At 50.9% G+C, this 19,240-nt stretch overlaps 1 protein-coding gene across 1 annotated transcript; it reads left to right on the top strand.

Moving 5' to 3' along the window:
- The first annotated feature begins 742 nt into the window (after positions 1-742).
- Positions 743-16,340, top strand: LOC106732557 (killer cell lectin-like receptor subfamily B member 1B allele A). The gene is made up of 7 exons (XM_075913484.1): positions 743-2,110; positions 4,727-5,776; positions 10,510-10,608; positions 11,545-11,712; positions 12,526-12,680; positions 13,549-13,661; positions 15,031-16,340. Exons 2-7 carry the CDS (start codon positions 5,692-5,694, stop codon positions 15,152-15,154), a joined length of 744 nt encoding a protein of 247 aa, XP_075769599.1. The 5' UTR covers positions 743-2,110; positions 4,727-5,691; the 3' UTR covers positions 15,155-16,340.
- Positions 16,341-19,240: the final 2,900 nt, after the last annotated feature.

Below are 19,240 nucleotides of genomic sequence, written 5' to 3' on the forward strand. Positions count from 1 at the left end.
CAGGATACTGGGCTAGATGGACCTTTGGTCTGACCCAGTACGGCCGTTCTTATGTTCTTATGTTCTCCCTCCTTTTTCTTTCTCTCCCCCTTCCCCTATTTATTTCGAGTTTTCATATCCCCAACTCATAACTCCGGTCATCTGAAGAAGTGGGCCGTGCCCACGAAAGCTCGTGATCCCATCTCCATGTTTCGTTGGTCTATAACGTGCAACCCGACCGTTTGTTGGTTTTTTCTGTAACAGACTAACTCGGCTACCCCCTGAAGCTACTTTGCTGCTGGATGTTTTCAGTCATGGGTGGCAGGTGAAGGCCCAGCTGCGGAAGGCAAGTCCCCTCCGGCCCCACCCCTTCTTCCCAAGGCCCTGCCCCTGGAGCCAAGACCCACCCACCTCAAGCTCAATCCTTCCTGGACACCTGGAGGGCCGGGGCTACCGTGTTGCAGCCGTAAACTCAACCCCAGCCTTCCCTAGCAGCCAGGTAGCAGGGCTGCTCTGCTGCGGCCCCTGCCTTCCCATGCAGCTGAGGCGTGTAAGCAATTTTAGGAAGGCTATGCCTTTCTCTTGCCTGTATTACCGGCCGCTCATGTTTCCAGTGCAGATCAGTCTGTTTTGGTCCACCGATCGCCTCCAAAACCAGAGAGCATTCTCTGCTTCCCTGAATCTCCTCTCGACTGGTTGAAATCACCCAAGATCAGGTCGTGCCGCGAGCTGTCAAGTACGTCGGGCTCTGTGCTTCCGCCCCACGACTGAACAGAACTCCGCGCACCGGGGCAGTGTGGCCTAGTGGGCGGGGCAGCACCAGATTGGAATTCGCTAGACCTAGATTCGTGTCTTCGTTGGGCCGTCTGGGTGACTTTTGGCAACTCATTTCCTCTCCCTGCCTCGGTCGGGTCTGGATAGAGGGAAGCTCTTCAAGCCAGAGTAAGTGGTTCTCAACTTATTTACCACCGGGGGCCGGAGGTGCGGTTCTCTGTGTGTTATGTGAGCCACATGCACACACTAGATATACTACCTGAGGGTGTCACATGGGCCACCACAGCTGTGTGCTGATTGGGCGGGCTGCAGGCTGAGAACCACTGAGAGAAAATCACTGACCATTTGAGTGCCGTTCATCCCCGAGGCTCCGCCTGCGGTGCTACGGAAACACAACAATCAATCCAGTCAGGAATCCTACAGGCAGCTCCGGGGAATCATCCCTTCTTCCTGCAATTCCCCAAGTCTGACGGACATCTCCCTCAATCCCGAGCAAAAATTACCCACAAGGCAATTGGACCTAAGATCAGTGTGCAAGAGAAGGACTTGGAAAAAAAAGGAACAAAAGCTTCCAAATTCTTGAATCAAAACCCGGTCTTTTTCTAAAAGATCTTCTGGGACTGGTTGATCCCCTTGAGACTGTCACCTGATAAGCTGGTCATACCCCTGAGCCTGCCTTCCTGTCTTCTGGGGCACCCCCTGTCCTGTCATGCTGAGCCAGCACCCCGGGTCTCCCCAGTAAAGGCACAAAGTTAGGGGTAATAACCCGCCAACAGAGCACTAAACTCTGAAAGCCACTCAGCTCTGGGAAGGCTCAGCCACAGGGACTTGATACAGCTCCCAAGAGCACAACCCCAGGCAGCGCAAACCCTCAGATCAATCCATCTTACTCTGCATACGAGGCTTACACAGAGAAAGCTCATAAAGTTTCCTCCCTTTATCAGTCAAAGAGCGTCATGCACCCTTCCCAGAACAAATATTTACACTGGGGTTGAGACCAAAAATGATTTAATTAATTTAAAAAGTAGGATTTAAATGGTTGAAAGTGATGATCAAAATATGTTACTAAACAAATTAAAATAAAACCTGCCAGTTAAGTTTTATACTCTGTGAAACTTGTTACTTGCAATTTCTCACCTAATAGAAGTTGTCATCATCTTTTCTCACAAGCTTCCCTTTCTTCTATCTCAGATGTTTCCATTAGTCATCTTGGGGGTGTCTTTCAGTTGTCAACACCCTTTTTGTTTGATTCATTTCTTACAGTTTTTTCAAAAGTGGGAATCATTTGTGTTCAACTGCAATCCTTTCCCACTTTCCAATGGAAAAGTACCACATTCAAAATGGGTTCCAACATCAGGTGAGTTGGCCTCAGCTTATCAGGACCAACCATAGTCCAGGCGTACAGGAAAAACAAGATTATTCACAGATCCTTGCCTTGAGCACTGGGCTATTCCCGTTCCTTAAGTCCCACTAATGGCTTTCATTAGGGAAGCAAGTTTAATAAACAGGGTTACACTCCATATTTCTAACGTCACATACAAGAATGAAACATGCACACTAAGGGCATGTGTACATGGCAGGGCAAAAGTTGAAATAAGCTTTGCAACTTTAGTTATGTCGATTACTGAAGTCAAAATAGCTTAATTCGGCTTTAGGCGCTGTCTACACAGCAGGAAGTCAAAGGAAAAGTGTTCTTCCTCTGACTTCCCTTACTCCTCATGAAATGAGGGTTACAAGATTCAGAGTAAGAAGTCCTCCAGCTCGACATTATTTTGAAATAACAGCTTGCTGTGTAGAAGCACTCTTTGTTATTTTGGAATAACGTTAGTTATTTTGAAATATATAGTAGCCCAGTGTCTGCGAGTCTGTAACGCTGAAATGCTGGCTGTTCCCTCTGGGTGACGCTGTTGCCTGAAATGCTGGCTGTTCCCTCTGGGTGGCGCTGTTGCCTGAAATGCTGGCTGTTCCCTCTGGGCGGCGCTGTTGCTGAAATGCTGGCTGTTCCCTCTGGGCGGCGCTGTTGTTGAAATGCTGGCTGTTCCCTCTGGGCGGCGCTGTTGCCTGAAATGCTGGCTGTTCCCTCTGGGCGGCGCTGTTGCCTGAAATGCTGGCTGTTCCCTCTGGGCGGCGCTGTTGCCTGAAATGCTGGCTGTTCCCTCTGGGTGGCGCTGTTGCTGAAATGCTGGCTGTTCCCTCTGGGTGACGCTGTTGCCTGAAATGCTGGCTGTTCCCTCTGGGGGGCGCTGTTGCTGAAATGCTGGCTGTTCCCTCTGGGCAGCCCATGGTGCATGGGGAGTGCGGGGCCCAAACAGCTGCTTGTGCAGCTTGCTCCCCCTCAGCGGCCCGGCTGAGCGGCACAGAAGTCAGCCGAGTGCCACAGTGGGAGGCGAAGGGGGGTGAGGCGGTGACGTGCGGCATGACAGCGGCTCCAGGCCCCTCCCCCTGGCCGTGAACGTCACCGCCCCGCCCCCCTTCACCTCCCGCCGTGGCGCTCGGCTGACTTCTGCGCGGCTCAGCCAGGCCGCTGCATGGGAGCAAGCGGTGCAAGCGACTTTTTGGGCTCCGCACCCCCCATGCAGCACAGGGAGTGCGGGGCCCAAACGGCCATTTGGGCTCCGCGGTCCCCCGAGTGAGAGGCAGGAGGGGGAGGAGAAGAGAAAGAGAGAGGCAGAGAGAGAGGCAGGAGGTGGAGGAGAGCTGAGAGAGAGAGAGGGGGAGGCAGTAGGAGGAGGGGAGAGAGAGAGAGAGACGGAGCGAGAGACCGACGTAGAGGAGAGACCTGAAAATCCCGTCTTAGGACGGGCTAATTGGCTAGTTTTGAAATAATGCTGCTTTGCAGAGATGCCCTAACAGAATATACACATTTAGTGGATTATAGACTTTTCAAAGAGAGGTTACATGCCACATTTTTGCATAAAGCATATTCCAGTTGTGCATATTTATATTAAAAATATAGTTCCATAAAAATATAGGGGTGGATGCAGCACCCCACTGTCTTCACTTTGCAGGTTTAAAAATGTTTCACTTTTTTTTTTTTTTTTAAGATGAAATTTTCACTGGAAACTTCTGCGGACCTTTAATATTTTCAGGTTTTTTTCCCATTTTTCAGGGCACGTGTATTGAATTTTCCTTCCCTTTTCCATCCCTCCCTCCTGATTTGTTTCCTTTTGCAATTGTGAAAAAGAAAAGGGGAATAAAAAGTGGAGGGGAGGATAAATAACTAAATATTTCGTTTAAAAAAAAAACTCCTCTCAAAAATACATTTTGGGGTGGAAATATCTGAAAAGGCCATTCCCCCGCAAATCAAAATCTTGAACAGTTCTGTTTTGACATGTCAGAAGCGGCCTGTCATTGTGCCGTACATCTGGGCTACATCTAGACTGGCATGATTTTCCGGAAATGCTTTTAACGGAAAAGTTTTCTGTTAAAAGCATTTTCGGAAAAGTGTGTCTAGATTGGCAGGACGCTTCCGTGGCCAATCTAGACTCGGTTTTACACAAAAAAGCCCCGATCGCCATTTTCGCGACTGGGGCTTTTTTACGGAAAACAAATCTCTGCTGTCTACTGGCTCTTTTGCGCAAAAGTTTTTCGGAAAAAGACTTTTGCCCGAACGGGAGCAGCATCGTATTTCCACAAAAACACCGACAATCTTACATGAGATCGTCAGTGCTTTTGCGGAAATTCAAGCGGCCAGTGTAGACAGCTGGCAAGTTTTTCCGGAAAAGCGACTGCTTTTCCGGAAAAAGTGGCCAGTCTAGACACAGCCCTGTTCACCATGGAGGGAAGCATTGCCAAGTGTCCTTAAACGAGGGTGTTTTGTCTAAAAGACACACTCTCTCTCAGACAACTGCGACAGCCTCAACCCTAGCTCTTCTGATGGTCTCTGGCCTGCTTTACAGATGTTAGATAAGACGCGCCAGTGACCTTTACATCTGTGAAACTATTAATGACTTTTCACCTTCTACTCCCACAGAGCAGCGCTGCTCATGACACGACTCGTGCAAGCTCCACTGGAGATAGCAAGGAAAATTTTCAGGATGGCTGGTACGGTGCTAGTGACATGGACTAGCGCTCTTGTCTCAGAAGGAAGGCGGGCTCAGACTTGAATGACCAGCCCAAGACAACGTCCCGCTGCTATTTTTCAGGGTGCTAATGAAGTCCAAGTTCTGTCTAGCTGTACAAATGCTGAAACAACTGCCCTGAGGTCAAGACAATAAAACCACCATACCATTGCACCATGGCAAAGAAGTTTCCAAACATGGAAAATTGCTGTTTGTTTTCCCATCGGAAAGACTGATGGAAAATAATTTTTGTCACCGCTGCTATCAAATTTTTCGGTGGAAATTTTCCACTGCGTGTGCAACCTCCCCGTGCAACATTTTTTGCCTCCCCCTTCAGAAATGCCCCCATAATTGCACCCTTTTTTGGAGGGAAGGGTGTTTCATGGGGAGACAACTCTTCCAAACTTTTAGAGGAAGGCAAGCTGCTTGCTGCAAAAAGAAATACAGTGCAGTGAGAACATTTTGGAGGCAAGCTGTCCACCCACCCTCTTTTCGAGCTCATTTCCGTCTCTCGAGCTAGAGGAGCAGCACAAACTTTTGACAGCTGGCTGTTGTGGGCAGGGCCCATCAAAGCATCATTTATTCTCCTAGCACAGACAAAAGCAGAGGTGCAGGTTCGAGACATAAGGCCAGCTACACCAGCGCTGCCTGGCTCTGGATTGGAATTTGCTGCCTCACTGAATAGAATCGGAGTTAAGTCAGGTGCCCGAACCCCCTTGGCAAGTTGGAAAAGAGCAGCTAGGGAAGAAGGGACAATTTATTCAGCCCATGCAGCAGGAAGCAGGTCGCAGAGTTCAACAGAGACACCGTTTTCTGGAAGAAGGGGTGTTGGTCAGCTTGGATCCAACACAGCTAAGACGGAGCCTTCTGGCTGGCCATGGCTGACAGCGCGGTTTATTGCTATTTAAACCACCCCACAAGCTCTGCACCCAGCAGCATTTCGGCTCCGGCACAGCAGGACTGTGAGTGCTATTTATTTTGGGGCCTGTTTTTTTCAGGGGTGTGGCTCTTGAGAGGCTGGATTCCATTTTTGCTATGGGAACGCTTAATAAATATCAGGTCTAGCTATGTGCCAAAGATCTGATCCCGGTCTGGTGGAAGGGGCAGAGTTCCACTGGCTTTGGTGGATTTACACCAAAGTCATGGAGATCAGAATTTGTTCCTAACTCCACTGACTTCATGGGGTGGCTTTGGATTTACTTCTGGTCACTGCGATAAGGATCCAGGTCTGACTCCATTTTTTGCACTAGGGTCACTCCGGATTTGGAATGGGGTCACTGGTGTTCCCAATCCAGACCTAACACAATTCATTGAAGTGGAGTCACTCTGGATATGGGACAAGGCCCCTGAAACCAGAATCCTGACCCTATTCATTGCAGTGGAGTCACTCCCAATTTGGAACAGTGTAACTGGATCTCAATCCAGTCCTGACACAATTCACTGAAGTGGAGTCACTCTGGATATGGGATAAGTTCACTGAGACCAGAATCCTGACCCTAATCACGGCAGTGGAGTCACTCTGGATTTGGAATGGGGTAACTGGGATCTCAATCCAGTCCTGACACAATGCATGGCAGTGGAGTCACTCCAGATTTGGAATGGGGTAACTGGGATCTCAATCCAGTCCTGACACAATGCATGGCAGTGGAGTCACTCCAGATTTGGAATGGGGTAACTGGGATCTCAATCCAGTCCTGACACAATGCATGGCAGTGGAGTCACTCCAGATTTGGAATGGGGTAACTGGGATCTCAATCCAGTCCTGACATAATTCATGGCTCTGGAGTCACTCTGGATGTGGAATGGGGTAATTGGGATTTCAATCCAGCCCTGACAGAATTCCTTGTGGTAGGGTCACTCCAGATGTGGACAGGGGTAACTGGGATCCCAATCCAGTCTGGAGACAATTCACTAAAGTGGGGTCACTCCAGATTCGGAACAAGGTCACTGAGACCAAAATCCCAACCCTATTCACTGCAGTGGAGTCACTCCGGATTTAGAGGCGAGTCACTGAGATCCGAATCCAGCCCCTGACTCAATGAAAGAAAATCATCTGAAGACAATCAAATGTCTCTTAATCAGCTTCATCCAACCCAGCACCTAAATCTCTAAACAGCGTTGATCCTAAGTGCGTATTTATTTCAGAGCATCGCTACAGAGCAGACTCATATCGCATGACGGTCTTGATTGGACATGTCCAGTCCTGGAGTCCTTTTCAGGGTGACCTTAACCCTCAGTTTTTGGAGGGGAGGAAGATTTGCAATGCTTGCGGGTAGGATAATTACAACATCCCTGAGGTGCTTTTTATCATTAAATTAGGGATAAAATATACACTCAACCTTCACACAGGTTTACACTCCTTCAGGGGAGTGCCCCATAGATCGGTCATGGGGCTGGTTTTGTTCCACATCTTTATTAATGACCTGGATGAGGGGATGGCTTGCACCCTCAGCAAGTTTGCAGATGACAATAAGCTAGGGGAAGAGGTTGGAGGGTAGGGATACGGTCCAGAGTGACCTAGACAAATTGGAGGATTGGGAAAAGAAATCTGAGGAGGTTAACAAGGACAAGTGCAGAGTCCTGCACTTGGGACGGAAGAATCCTAAGTATTGTTACAGGCTGGGGACCGGCTGGATAAGTAGCAGTTTGGCAGAAAAGGACGTGGGGATTCCAGTGGATGAGAAGCTGGAGATGAGTCAACAGTGTGCCCTTGTAGCCAAGAAGGCTAATGGCATATTGGGGTGCATTAGGAGGAGCATATCAAGCAGATCTAGAGAAGTGATTATTCCCCTTTATTCAGCACTGGGGTGGCCACATCTGGAGTATTGCGTCCAGTTCTGGGCCCCCACTATAGAAAGGATGTGGACGCATTGGAGAGGCTCCAGCGGAGGGCGACCAAAATGAATAGAGGGCTGGAGTACATGACCTATGAGGAGAGACTGAGGGATTTGGGCTTGTTTAGTCTACAAAAGAGAAGAGTGAGGGGGGATTTGATAGCAGCCTTCAACTATCTGAAGGGAGGTTCCAAAGAGGATGGAGAGAGGCTGTTCTCAGTAGTGATGGATGGCAGAACAAGGAGCAATGGGCTCAAGTTACAGCGGGAAAGGCCTAGGTTGGATATTAGGAAAAACTATTTCACGAGAAGGGTGGGGAAGCCCTGGGATGGGTTCCTTAGAGACATGGTGGAATCTCCATCCCTGGAGGTTTTTAAGTCTTGGGTTAACGGAGCCCTGGCTTGGATGATTGAGTTGGGGTTGGTCCTGCTTGGGACAGGGGGCTGGACTCGGTACCTCTTGTGATCTTTTCCAGCACTGGGAGTCTATGATCTGGGAATCACTTTGCAAGCCCCGAAAATCAGCAGGTGCCAATCAGCACAGAGGACTAGGGTGGCCAGACAGCTTATTGGTACCAGCTGGGGGTCTGAGTTTGGGTTCCTTTCGCCCCTCGGAGAAGGTCAGCGTAATGCTCCTGGGCTGGGCCTGTAAACGAGACCTGCTATGCTCTAAGTGCCGGGTCGACGCCCCGCATAAATCTTTGTAACTCCACTGGCTTCTACAGGGCTTTGCTGATTCGTAAGTGCTGAGAACCCAACTGTTATGCTTTGATTTACGGATTGATTTTAAAACGCTCAGCACCACAACCGGGTCACATCTGTAGGAGCCCCTGGAAAGTGACTAGATTTCAGGAAGACTCTTCACATTCTTCTCAAAAACATCACCGCTAAGCGCTTGAGTGGGCACCATGGGGAGATTCCAATACCACTCCACTGATTAGCAGAGCTCCCCCCCCACAGCTGGCAGTATGTGTTTATATGGGTGGTGCACATCCACACATGCCTTGGTGCGTGCAACAAAATTTATTCCGCCTGAAGGGGAAAAATAAGAGGGAACATTGCACTTGAGTTGCTGTTTAGTCTGGGAACATCTAGAAATCTGTGTCTGGAGAAACTGAGCCCAGGGCGTGGGTGCTGAGGCCTTGCAAATCTGGCCCTGAGTGTTAAGGGAAATGTGCCTCCAGTAAATACAGTTTTGCTTTGCATGGCAAATGTGTTCACACGGGCTGTAGGTGCAGCAGTAACACGTCTCAGTTCGGCACCGTATATTCTCCAGCTCAGCTCTGCCCTGCCGCCACATAGCTTGACTGGAGTGTGCCCCGGGTTTTGTAAGACCAAGGCAGAGCAGCAAGGAGGCCCGTGGAGATGGATACCTGGCCAGAACTTGGAAGAACTGGGTACGAATCCATTCTTTATCGCACCCTCCCAATGGCGCCATGAGCTTGGCATGTCCAACGATGCCTGGATAGGTTGGCTTCCTTGGGACTTAGGGGCTTTAAGTAATCAGACCAGGCCTGGTTTTTAGGCAGCTAAATACCTTAGGAAAGCTGGCGTTCCATCGTGTCGTGCCTCAGTTTCCCTTCTGTACGTAGGCGGAGCATGTTTCTAGTACCGCTGTTTGTTACCGCTACAACTGCTGCTGGACTCCTGTGCCCCGTCTTGGTGCCCAGAGATCGGGAAGGATATTACTAGATGTAGAGAGGGATCAGGGCAGAGGTATGAGAATGATTAAAGGATTGGAAAACCTGCCTTCCCGTGAGAGACTCCAGGGCTACATCTAGACTGGCATGATATTCCGCAAATGTTTGTCTCTAGGGGTTTGTCTACACTAGCCCCCTAGATCAATCTAGGGAGGCTAATGAGGGCGAGTGAAATTGCAAATGAAGTGCGGGATTTAAATATCCCACGCATGATTTGAATGTTCCTGGCTGGTTGCCATTTTAGAAATTCACTAGCCCAGAGTAACTGCCCGCATCTACACGCAGCAGTGAAACGGGATTCCGATGTAAAGCCCTAAATCAAATTAGCTGTTATTCCTCCTGCAATGAGGTTTACCAGCTAATTTAAATTAGGGGCTTTAAATCGGAATCCCGTTTCACTGCCATGTGTAGACACAGGCTAGTTACTCCAGGCTAGTGAATTTCTAAAATGGCGACCGGCCGGGAAAATGCAAATCAAGCCCGGGATATTTAAATCCCGGGCTTGATTGCAATTTTGGTCGCCCTCATTAGCCTCCCTAGATCGAGCTACGGGGCTAGTGTAGACGTACCCTTAGATGCTACAGGACCACTCCTTGTTTTTTAAGCTTTTCCTCTAAGCGACAGACTAACCCGGCTCCCCCCGAGCCTGCTGTCAAGGCGTGTCACTGATTGGTGTTTCTGTGGCAAGCTGTCACCCAGCCACCACTGGCCAAGCGCAGGGGCAGGAAATCTTAGCTGACGTTCTCCACCCAGTCGATTGCAGGGACTGTGACACGGTGATGGCAACTGTCCCACCCTGCCTCACAGTAGCTATCTGCTCAGCACAGATGGTTCACGTCGGTTTCTTGTATCTCGGCATGATCATTCATATGTTCGCTTACGCCCGCCGCCCATGCTTCCGGCGGTGGGTTTCCTGAACTGCTGAGAATAGAGGAGCTGGGTCTCCCCTACTTCCTACTCCGAGGCAGGTGCAAGCACCAGGCTCAGCTCAGTACAGTAAAACAAAGGGGCTTGTTTCCACGGGCAGATGAGAGCAGCAGGCGGGCTGGGCTGGAGCGGTTAAGGGCAGAGCCGTCCCGTGCTAGTGTCAAACGGGGGTGGGTACCTCTCCCCCCTGCTTGCAAACCAGCTCAGAATTCCCCCCTTGTGTTAATTCTTGCAGCCTGGCCACCGTGCCCGCGGTGGCATCGGACCGCGCTGGGGCTCGGCTGGGCCGGGAATCTCATCCTGCTGGGAGCTGTGATGGCCCTGGCTGTCCTGGGTAAGTGGCCCCCGGAGGGTGGGGGGGGTTTTGCGCTGCACACTGGGAACTCCGCACACGTCACTGGGGCTGGACATGAGCGTTGCTGGTCGGCCGCTGCAGGCCCGGCTGGTGCCGCTCAGACTAAGTGACCGGAACGGCCTCGAAATCTGTGATGCGGGGACAGCTCTGGCCAGACGCTTCCTGGCGTAGTTTCACTGATTTAACCCTGGCTGGGGATCTGGCTGCTTGGATGCCACTGGGTGAGGGTGGGTTGACACCAGCTGACCCATAGATTCCGATGGAGCCACAGGGGTACTCTGGACCTCAAGCCACCCATAGAGAAAAAAATAAAGGGGGTGGTTAGGATCTGCCAGCCACACTGGCTCACTGGGCCGCAGGGCTGGCTGCCAATCAGCTGTTTGGAGGGCAGTGGGAGGGGGATGGGGCAGGGAACAGTGGGGCGGAAAGGGCAGGAGATGGGAAAGGGAGGCTTCAGGAGGGAGGTCAGAATGGGAGGATGAAAAGGTATCGTGAAAGCCAGGCCTTGGCAGAGGAGGGGGAGTGTGGGCGGAGCCTTAGCAAAAGAGGTGGAGCTTCAACAGGGGACTGGCAAAAGGGGCGGAGCTTTGGCAGGACCTTGGGGAAAGAGGCGGAGCTTCCGCCGGGCTTTGGCAAAAGAGGCGGAGCTTCCGCAGGGTTGGAAAAAGGGAGGGAGCTTTGGCAGGGCCTTGGCAAAAGAGGCGGAGCTTCGGCAGGGCCTTGGCAAAAGAGCTGGTATGTAGGCGGGGCCTTGGCAGAAGAGGCGGAGCGAGGGCGGGGCCTCAGGGCACGGCACAGGTGGAGCATCCTCTGGGAAAAACAAAAGTGCCTGTGGACGGAGCGAGGGCTGATGGACGCCAGCTGGAATCTGGCTGGCCCTGTCTTCTCAACCTTTCACTTCTCTTTACCTTGAAGTTTCCCAGTACCCATCTCAGAACCCACAGACGCCAGGGGTCCCGCAGAGCACAGAAAGGAGCCATTCGCGTGAGATCAGTCAAAGCACAACCACGTTCAATGGGAGCTTGGAGGCTTTCCGATCCAGCTTGAAACAAAACTTGTGTGAAACAGAAAACAGCTCAGCAGGTAACCCCCGTGCTTCCTGTATGCAACTCGTCACTCGTCCTCCGTTGAGATCAGGGCTCCGTTGTGCCGGGTGCTGCACAGACACAGCGAGAGACAGTCCCTGCCCCAGCTGAGATCAGGGCCCCGTTGTGCCGGGCGCTGCACAGACACAGCGAGAGACAGACCCTGCCCCAGCTGAGATCAGGGCCCCGTTGTGCCGGGCGCTGCACAGACACAGCAAGAGACAGACCCTGGCCTAGCTGAGATCAGGGCCCCGTTGTGCCGGGCGCTGCATAGACACAGCGAGAGACAGGCCCTGTCCCAGCTGAGATCAGGGCCCCGTTGTGCCGGGCGCTGCACAGACACAGCGAGAGACAGACCCTACCCCAGCTGAGATCAGGGCCCCGTTGTGCCGGGCGCTGCCCAGACATGGTGAGAGACAGTCCCTACCCCTGCTAGTATCAGAGCCCCATGGTGCCATGCGCTGGGGTCAGCAGTGGCTAGAAGATGAAAGTGAGCCTCTTGAGTCTCTGATAACCTAACACAGCACTCCTGAGGCATTGGGGCAACAAGGTTTCTAAGGGGAGAGTCCCCTACTGAGCTCTCGCTCTGCTAATCTGCACCTCAGCATCCCCGGGCATCACTTGGGAGCATTGGAGTCCACACGGACACAGCATCCTGAGATGTTACGATCTTGCCTCGCCCCCCCATAGCTCCGCCAATGCGCTGCCCTTTGTCTCCCTAACTCACCGAGTGCGGCAGCTCTGTGCGTCTCTGCAGGGGAAGCAGGTCAGAATGACCCGTGATTAATAATTAATCCATTTCCCCATGCAGGGGGTGCCGGGTGCAAACTCTGCCCCAGGCACTGGGTGCCGCACAGGGACAAGTGCTACTGGCTGTCTGATGGGAGTAAGTACTGGTCCAGGGGACGGGATGACTGCTCACGGAAGAGATCTCGCCTGTTAGTGATCCAGGACTGGAAGGAGATGGTAAAAAACATATCAAAGTTCACCCTCCCATATTAGTGTCCTTTTTAATTAAAGCAGCTTAAAAAAAAACCCTTCTTTTTATTTTTCCACCAACAAATAATTGACAGCCACATTTTCATTCACTATTTTTCGCAGATTTTTTTTTTCAGAATTTTGAAAGATATTCTCTAGTTTTAATTTTTTTAAAAAATGTCAATTACAATAGGAAAAACTATTTCCCTAGGCGGGTGGTGAAGCACTGGGATGGTTTCCCTAGGGAGGTGGTGAAATCTCCATCCCTAGAGGTGTTTAAGTCTCGGCTTGACAAAGCCCTGGCTGGGTTGATTTAATTGGGATTGGTCCTGCCTAGAGCAGGGGGCTGGACTTGATGACCTTCTGAGGTCTCTTCCAGCTCTATGATTCTATGATTCAATGGCCAGTTGTGCAAAATCATGTCTTTTATGTGGGGTTTTTTTTTATCAATTTGTATTTTCAGCATTGTGCGAAATCTTGTGGCAGAGTCAGACGCTGTCAGACCCTCAGTACAGAATCCTGCCCTCTATGGAAAGAGATGCAGTCTGTAGATAGCCCCTGAGACATTTGTCCAGAGTTGAAATGCTACTTTTTGTTTATTGGAGCTGTGGGTTTTTTTTAAAAGCTCAGCACAAAAATATTCAAAAGTTCACTCAAAAAATGGAGATTGTTGACTGAAGTTTACTGAAATTTGTAAATGAAATTCATCAAAATCTGGGCAGAGGAGCACAGGACCAATTCAGTTATTAATTAATAGTATAATTGTGTATTATCTTTACTTTTCATTGGTGTTTCAGCAGGTCCTGATTTGTCACTGCCTTGTTCTGTTAGCTCTGACATCTTGTCAATTTCACAGGAATTCATACAGAATATTAGAAGAGATCAAAATCCGGTGTGGATTGGACTCAACATCACATCCCCAGGGAGTAACTGGACCTGGGTGGACGGTTCCCTGTTAAATCAAACACTGTGAGTGTTGCTAGATTAGTATTTTACCTCAGTCTGCATTAAATACATAGGGTGAAATTCTGGGCCTCTTTATAGTTAATAACACATTTGTTTACCTCTATGAGGCAAGGATTTCATCCACTAAATCTTACACTATAAAGGCCTCAATTCAGCAAAAATACTTGGGTTAAACTTGAAATCTCATTCAGGTGAATGGCGATAGGCCTTTGAGAAAGGTAAGCAACTACATACATGTTTGCAGCATTGGGGTCTCTATTTGCTTGACCTCTTCGGTTCCTGGTAGGACTAGCAACAAAATGGGGAAAACTAATTTTTCCCCATCTGTTCTTGTTTTTATCATCTTTTGAGACTCCTCAATTCCGAAGCGGATCAGTGTCAAAACTGAGAAAGTTCCAGGAACCCCAAGAGTTGGTTAAAAATCTAAAAAATAAGTCACACAAAATAAATCAAATCTCCAAATGAAATTTGAAATTGACTCAACTTTCCATGTCAATTTCAAAAGCTGAACATTTGAACCTAAAGTTAGTCTCTTCTCAAGTACCTCTCTGATTAATTACTTTGTTGCCAGTTTCTATGGCTGTGTCTAAACTGCAAGGTTTTTTCGAAAAAAATAGCCTTTTTTCGAAAAAAACTTCACCTGCGTCTAGACTACAGCCGCGTTCTTTCGAAATTAAATCGAAAGAACGCGGCTTTTCTTTCGACGGCGGTACTCCTCATTTCACGAGGAAGAACGCCTTTTTTCAAAAGTGCTCTTTCGAAAAAAGGCGTTCTCGAATGCAAACAGGGCTTTTTCGAAAGAGAGCCTCCAGACTGCCTGGGTGCTCTCTTTCGAAAAAGCGGCTTGCTTTTTCAAAAGTACTGCTTGCAGTCTAGATGCTCTTTTTCGAAAGAGGCTTTTCCGAAAGTATTTTTCGAAAAAGCCTCTTTCGAAAGAGGCTTGCAGTCTAGACGTAGCCTATAAGACATACATCTGTCCACCAGGGCTGAATAGAAACACATCAACTCTTTTCACTTATTAGCTGATGTAGAATAGTAATAGAGGTAGCTGTGTTAGTCTGATCTTGCTGAAATAAAAGGAAAAACTATGTAGCACCTTAAAGACTAACAAGATGGTTTAATAGATGATGAGCTTTCCGGGGCCAGACCCACTTCTTCAGAATATGATCTGAGGAAGTGGGTCTGGCCCACGAAGACCCATTAAACCATCTTGTTAGTCTTCACAGTGCTACATATTTTTTCCTTTTGTTTTAGCCTACGTAGAGAAAGACTAGAGATGAGGGCTGAACTCCCAGCGTCCTAGAAGGAAGGGGAATAGCCTCTCTTCTCCACCTCTAACCCCACTGATGCGACTGCCTCCTTCACTCTGTAGATTCACGGTATCAGGGCCTGCGGAAGAGAACAGCTGTGCTGCAATAGAGAATAATCAGATCCAGTCTGAAATCTGCAACACTGACTTTAAATGGATTTGCCAGAAGGCAGCTGTGCTCATTTAAACGGGTGGATCGACGCCCTCTGTTTGCAGATGTGGAATGCGGAACCTACTGCGTGTTGCTCTTTATTTCGACTAACAAACCTTCAGGAGGGGTCAGTCTGGATAGTGCCGAGAAAGTGAGCAACACGATGCTGACTTACACCATTTGGGGGTCTGGACCTATTGACGCCAATGGACTTAGAGCGAATTCGCACCATTATTTTATTTTAAAAAATAAATCAGCCATTTTGTCACAAAATTGCTATTATATTTTTCAGACTTTAAAAAAATTGTTAATTCCTGGGACATTATTTTTTATATTAGGGTAGTGCCTAGAGGCCAACTAAACACAGCCACAGTCCCTTTCCCAACTGAGATCAGGGCCCCATTGTGCCGGGCGCTGCACAGACACAGCGAGAGACAGACCCTGCCCCAACTGAGATCAGGGCCCCATTGTGCTGGGCGCTGCACAGACACAGCGAGAGACAGTCCCTGCCCCGGCTGAGATCAGGGCCCCGTTGTGCCGGGCGCTGCACAGACACAGCGAGAGACAGTCCCTGCCCCGGCTGAGATCAGGGCCCCGTTGTGCCGGGCGCTGCACAGACACAGCGAGAGACAGTCCCTGCCCCAGCTGAGATCAGGGCCCTGTTGTGCCGGGTGCTGCACAGACACAGCAAGAGACAGACCCTGCCCCGGCTGAGATCAGGGCCCTGTTGTGCCAGGCGCTGCACAGACACAGCAAGAGACAGGCCCTGCCCCAGCTGAGATCAGGGCCCTGTTGTGCCGGGTGCTGCACAGACACAGCGAGAGACAGTCCCTGCCCGAGCTGAGATCAGGGCCCCATTGTGCTGGGCGCTGCACAGACACAGCGAGAGACAGTCCCTGCCCCAGCTGAGATCAGGGCCCCGTTGTGCCGGGCGCTGCACAGACACAGCGAGAGACAGTCCCTGCCCCAGCTGAGATCAGGGCCCCGTTGTGCCGGGCGCTGCACAGACACAGCGAGAGACAGTCCCTGTCCCAGCTGAGATCAGGGACCCGTTGTGCCGGGCGCTGCACAGACACAGCGAGAGACAGTCCCTGCCCCAGCTGAGATCAGGGCCCCGTTGTGCCGGGCGCTGCACAGACACAGCGAGAGACAGTCCCTGCCCCGGCTGAGATCAGGGCCCCGTTGTGCCGGGCGCTGCACAGACACAGCGAGAGACAGTCCCCGCCCCACGTGAAATCCTCCTTTCTTCACAAGGATGCAGGGCTGGGTGGAGTGGGGGCTGGTAGCAGAGTCACCCCTGGACATAGGACTGCAGCACTTAACACAGAACATTTGTGATACCTTTTCAAGTTTTTGCAGGGAGCTGACGTGTTATGCAGGGGCACCCCTCTCCGAGTGGCACCTCCCAGGAGGGGGTTTCTGAGGAAATTCCGAGAGAAGGAACTGCACCCACAAATCTCTTCAAATCTTGGTTTGGCTTGCTGCCTCAGCGGAGGAGCCATGGCCGATCTACAGCAGCCGGGGAGTTGGTCACATTGAGGTACATTTTTATCACTGGAACCTCGCTCTAAGAGAAATTACGAGCGAGCTTTGGCGCCCTCTGCTGCCTGCACCACAGCAGAGAGTCCATATGGTAGATGATGCACACACACACATCTGGATGTGTTAAATACAGGCCCGTATACAGAGGTGGGGAGGGGAGGGGAGAGGGGGAGGAGTGTGAAAGGTGCACATGCACCCTCTTATGGGGTTCCTGTGTTGATCTCTCCCATGGCCTGATGGGGGTACCAGACCCTTGGCCGCTTTTCTCCCTTTGCCCAGTTCAACGGGGGAGCAACCTGGCGGGGAGCAGTGGCTCAGCCCAGGTGGGATGGACCCAACTGTTGCCGGGGGACCACCAGGGAGCCCTGGCTGCAGACATAGGCCCACTGCGGAGATGGGAGACCTTCCCTCCTGCCCCATGTGCATCCCCTGGTCCTGCCAGCAGATGGACCCACCCTGGCTTCTCATCTTGCAGCTGCTCCTGCCTACCCCAAGTAGGCTGGAGACTCTCTGCCCGGTTCGCATGTGGGGCATGCAGGCTGGGGGGCCCTGGCTGTGTGTGTCTCCCTCTCTCCAGGGGTGGCGACCAGGTGCCCTAAAACTGGCTACTTTTAGGTTTAAGCCGGTGGAGGGTTTTGTCCGATTGTCCTAGAGCTGCCCCACAATCCCCCCATTTGGGATTTTCTGTGGTTTGGCCATCTTTTGTACTACAGTGGAGCAGCAACCGTCAACCTGTTATAGTTGAAAGTTAAAAGACTTCTGCTCTCCTCGGGCAAAGCACCCCCAGTCTGTCGTGTCGAGGCAGTCCGCTTTCAGAAGCAGGTGCGCTGGGTAGTCTGCCCTGAGGGGTGTGGGTGGGGAGCCCAGCCTCTCCTCCAGTTTCTCACTGTCACTGCAAGCATGGCTGTCGGCTTCTCATACTCCTAGGCTGTGTCTACACTGGCCACTTATTTCAGAAAATCAGCTGCTTTTCCGGAAAAACTTGCCAGCTGTCTACACCGGCCGCTTGAATTTCCGCAAAAGCACCGACGATCTCATGTAAAATCATCAGTGCTTCTCCGGAAAAACTATGCTGCTCCCGTTCAGGCAAAAGTCCTTTTCCGGAAAACTGTTCTGGAAAAGGGCCAGGGTAGACAGCAGAGATTTCTTTTCCGCAAAAAAGCCCTGATCGTGAAAATGACGATCGGGGCTTTTTTTGCGGAAAAACGCATCTACATTGGCACGGACGCTTTTCCGCAAAAGGTGCCAGACTGTGCGCCAGTAAGACCCAGAGTGTATACAATTGTGTCTGCTGCTGGTGTAGATGTAGTCTTTCTGCTCTAGAGGCAAAGAGATGGTGAAGTGCTGTGCTAGAGGAAGAAGGCAGAATTGAGACCTTTCAAAGTTTTGGCCCAAACGAAGGGGCATGAGGGCGTCATTTGAGCTCCCCGCCTCAGGATGCCAAAATGTTATAGGCCGGCCCTGGACCACACGACAGTTATGAACGAAATGACAACGCCGCGTGTAAAAGCAGCAGAAAGGAGGTTTCTCCACAGGGTGGCTGGGTTCCTCGCGGAGAGGAGCGTGGCTCTTGGGGAAACCCTCGGAGAAAAGCTCCTTCACCTCCGGATCCAAAGAAGCTAGCTGAGGGGGTTCAGGCACCTCATAAAAGTGCCCCAAATATGTAGGCTTCCTTTGGAAATCCCCTGGGAGGAGGCCCCATGGACAACCCAGAGCATGCTGGATGGACTGTATCTCCTGGCTGGCTTTGGAATGCTTGGGCGTCCCCCAGGAGTTGGAGCCTGTTGCGGAGAAAAGGGTGTTTCTAGCTTATTTGGTGATGAAGACACTCTGCTGAATCAAACAGAGCTTGAAATGAAGACCCAGCAAAGAGCCCAATTTATGGAATGGATGGGTTAACTCTGGAACCTAATGATGACACTAAACTCTTCCTTCTTTCTTTTTCCTCTGCCACTTCCTAGTGAGGGTCATGGACACAGCATGGAGAGTAAGGAGGACCAGGCCGGGCTGCCAACATACTACAGCAGACCCTTGGGCAAGGGGAATGTGTGTGGCGGTGGGTGGTCCCAGAAATGCCCCAAGGAGGATGGAGGGGAAGGGAGCAGCTGCCCCACGACCTGGCCATTTAAAAGGGCCCGGAGCGCTCGTCCAACACTACTGCAGCAGCCCCCGGCCCTTTAAATCACCGCTGGAGGCCAGGCTGGCATGTGCCATGCCATGCTGAAGTGCTGACTAGGCGAGGCTAGCCCCCAGTCCCAACCCTTCCACTCGAGGCCCTGCCCCTTCTGAGGGCCTGGGGCCACCCCCTGCCACACACACTCCCCGGCCTGGTCCTCCTTACTCTCCATGCTGTGTCCATGACCCTCACCAGGAAGTGACAGAGGAAAAAGAAAGAAGGAAGAGTTTAGTGTCGTCATTAGGTTCCAGAGTTAACCCATCCATTCCATAAATTGGGCTCTTTGCTGAGTCTTCGTTTCAAGCTCTGTTTGATTCAGCAGAGTGTCTTCATCAGCAAATAAGCTAGAAACACCCTTTTAAAAACAATAGACTAAAAGCCGGGATTCCACCTAATCTAAATAA

Source organism: Pelodiscus sinensis, chromosome 32 (genome assembly GCF_049634645.1).
Source record: "Pelodiscus sinensis isolate JC-2024 chromosome 32, ASM4963464v1, whole genome shotgun sequence".
Classification (NCBI taxonomy): Eukaryota; Metazoa; Chordata; order Testudines; family Trionychidae; genus Pelodiscus; species Pelodiscus sinensis.

Excerpts from the sequence above, each read along its gene's own strand:
- LOC106732557 (XM_075913484.1), top strand. The coding sequence starts at position 5,692 with ATGGCTGACAGCGCGGTTTATTGCTATTTAAACCACCCCACAAGCTCT. Across the intron at positions 10,609-11,544 it reads GATGGCCCTGGCTGTCCTGG|TTTCCCAGTACCCATCTCAG; the intron begins GTAAGTGGCCCC and ends TTTACCTTGAAG. Across the intron at positions 13,662-15,030 it reads TCCCTGTTAAATCAAACACT|ATTCACGGTATCAGGGCCTG; the intron begins GTGAGTGTTGCT and ends TTCACTCTGTAG.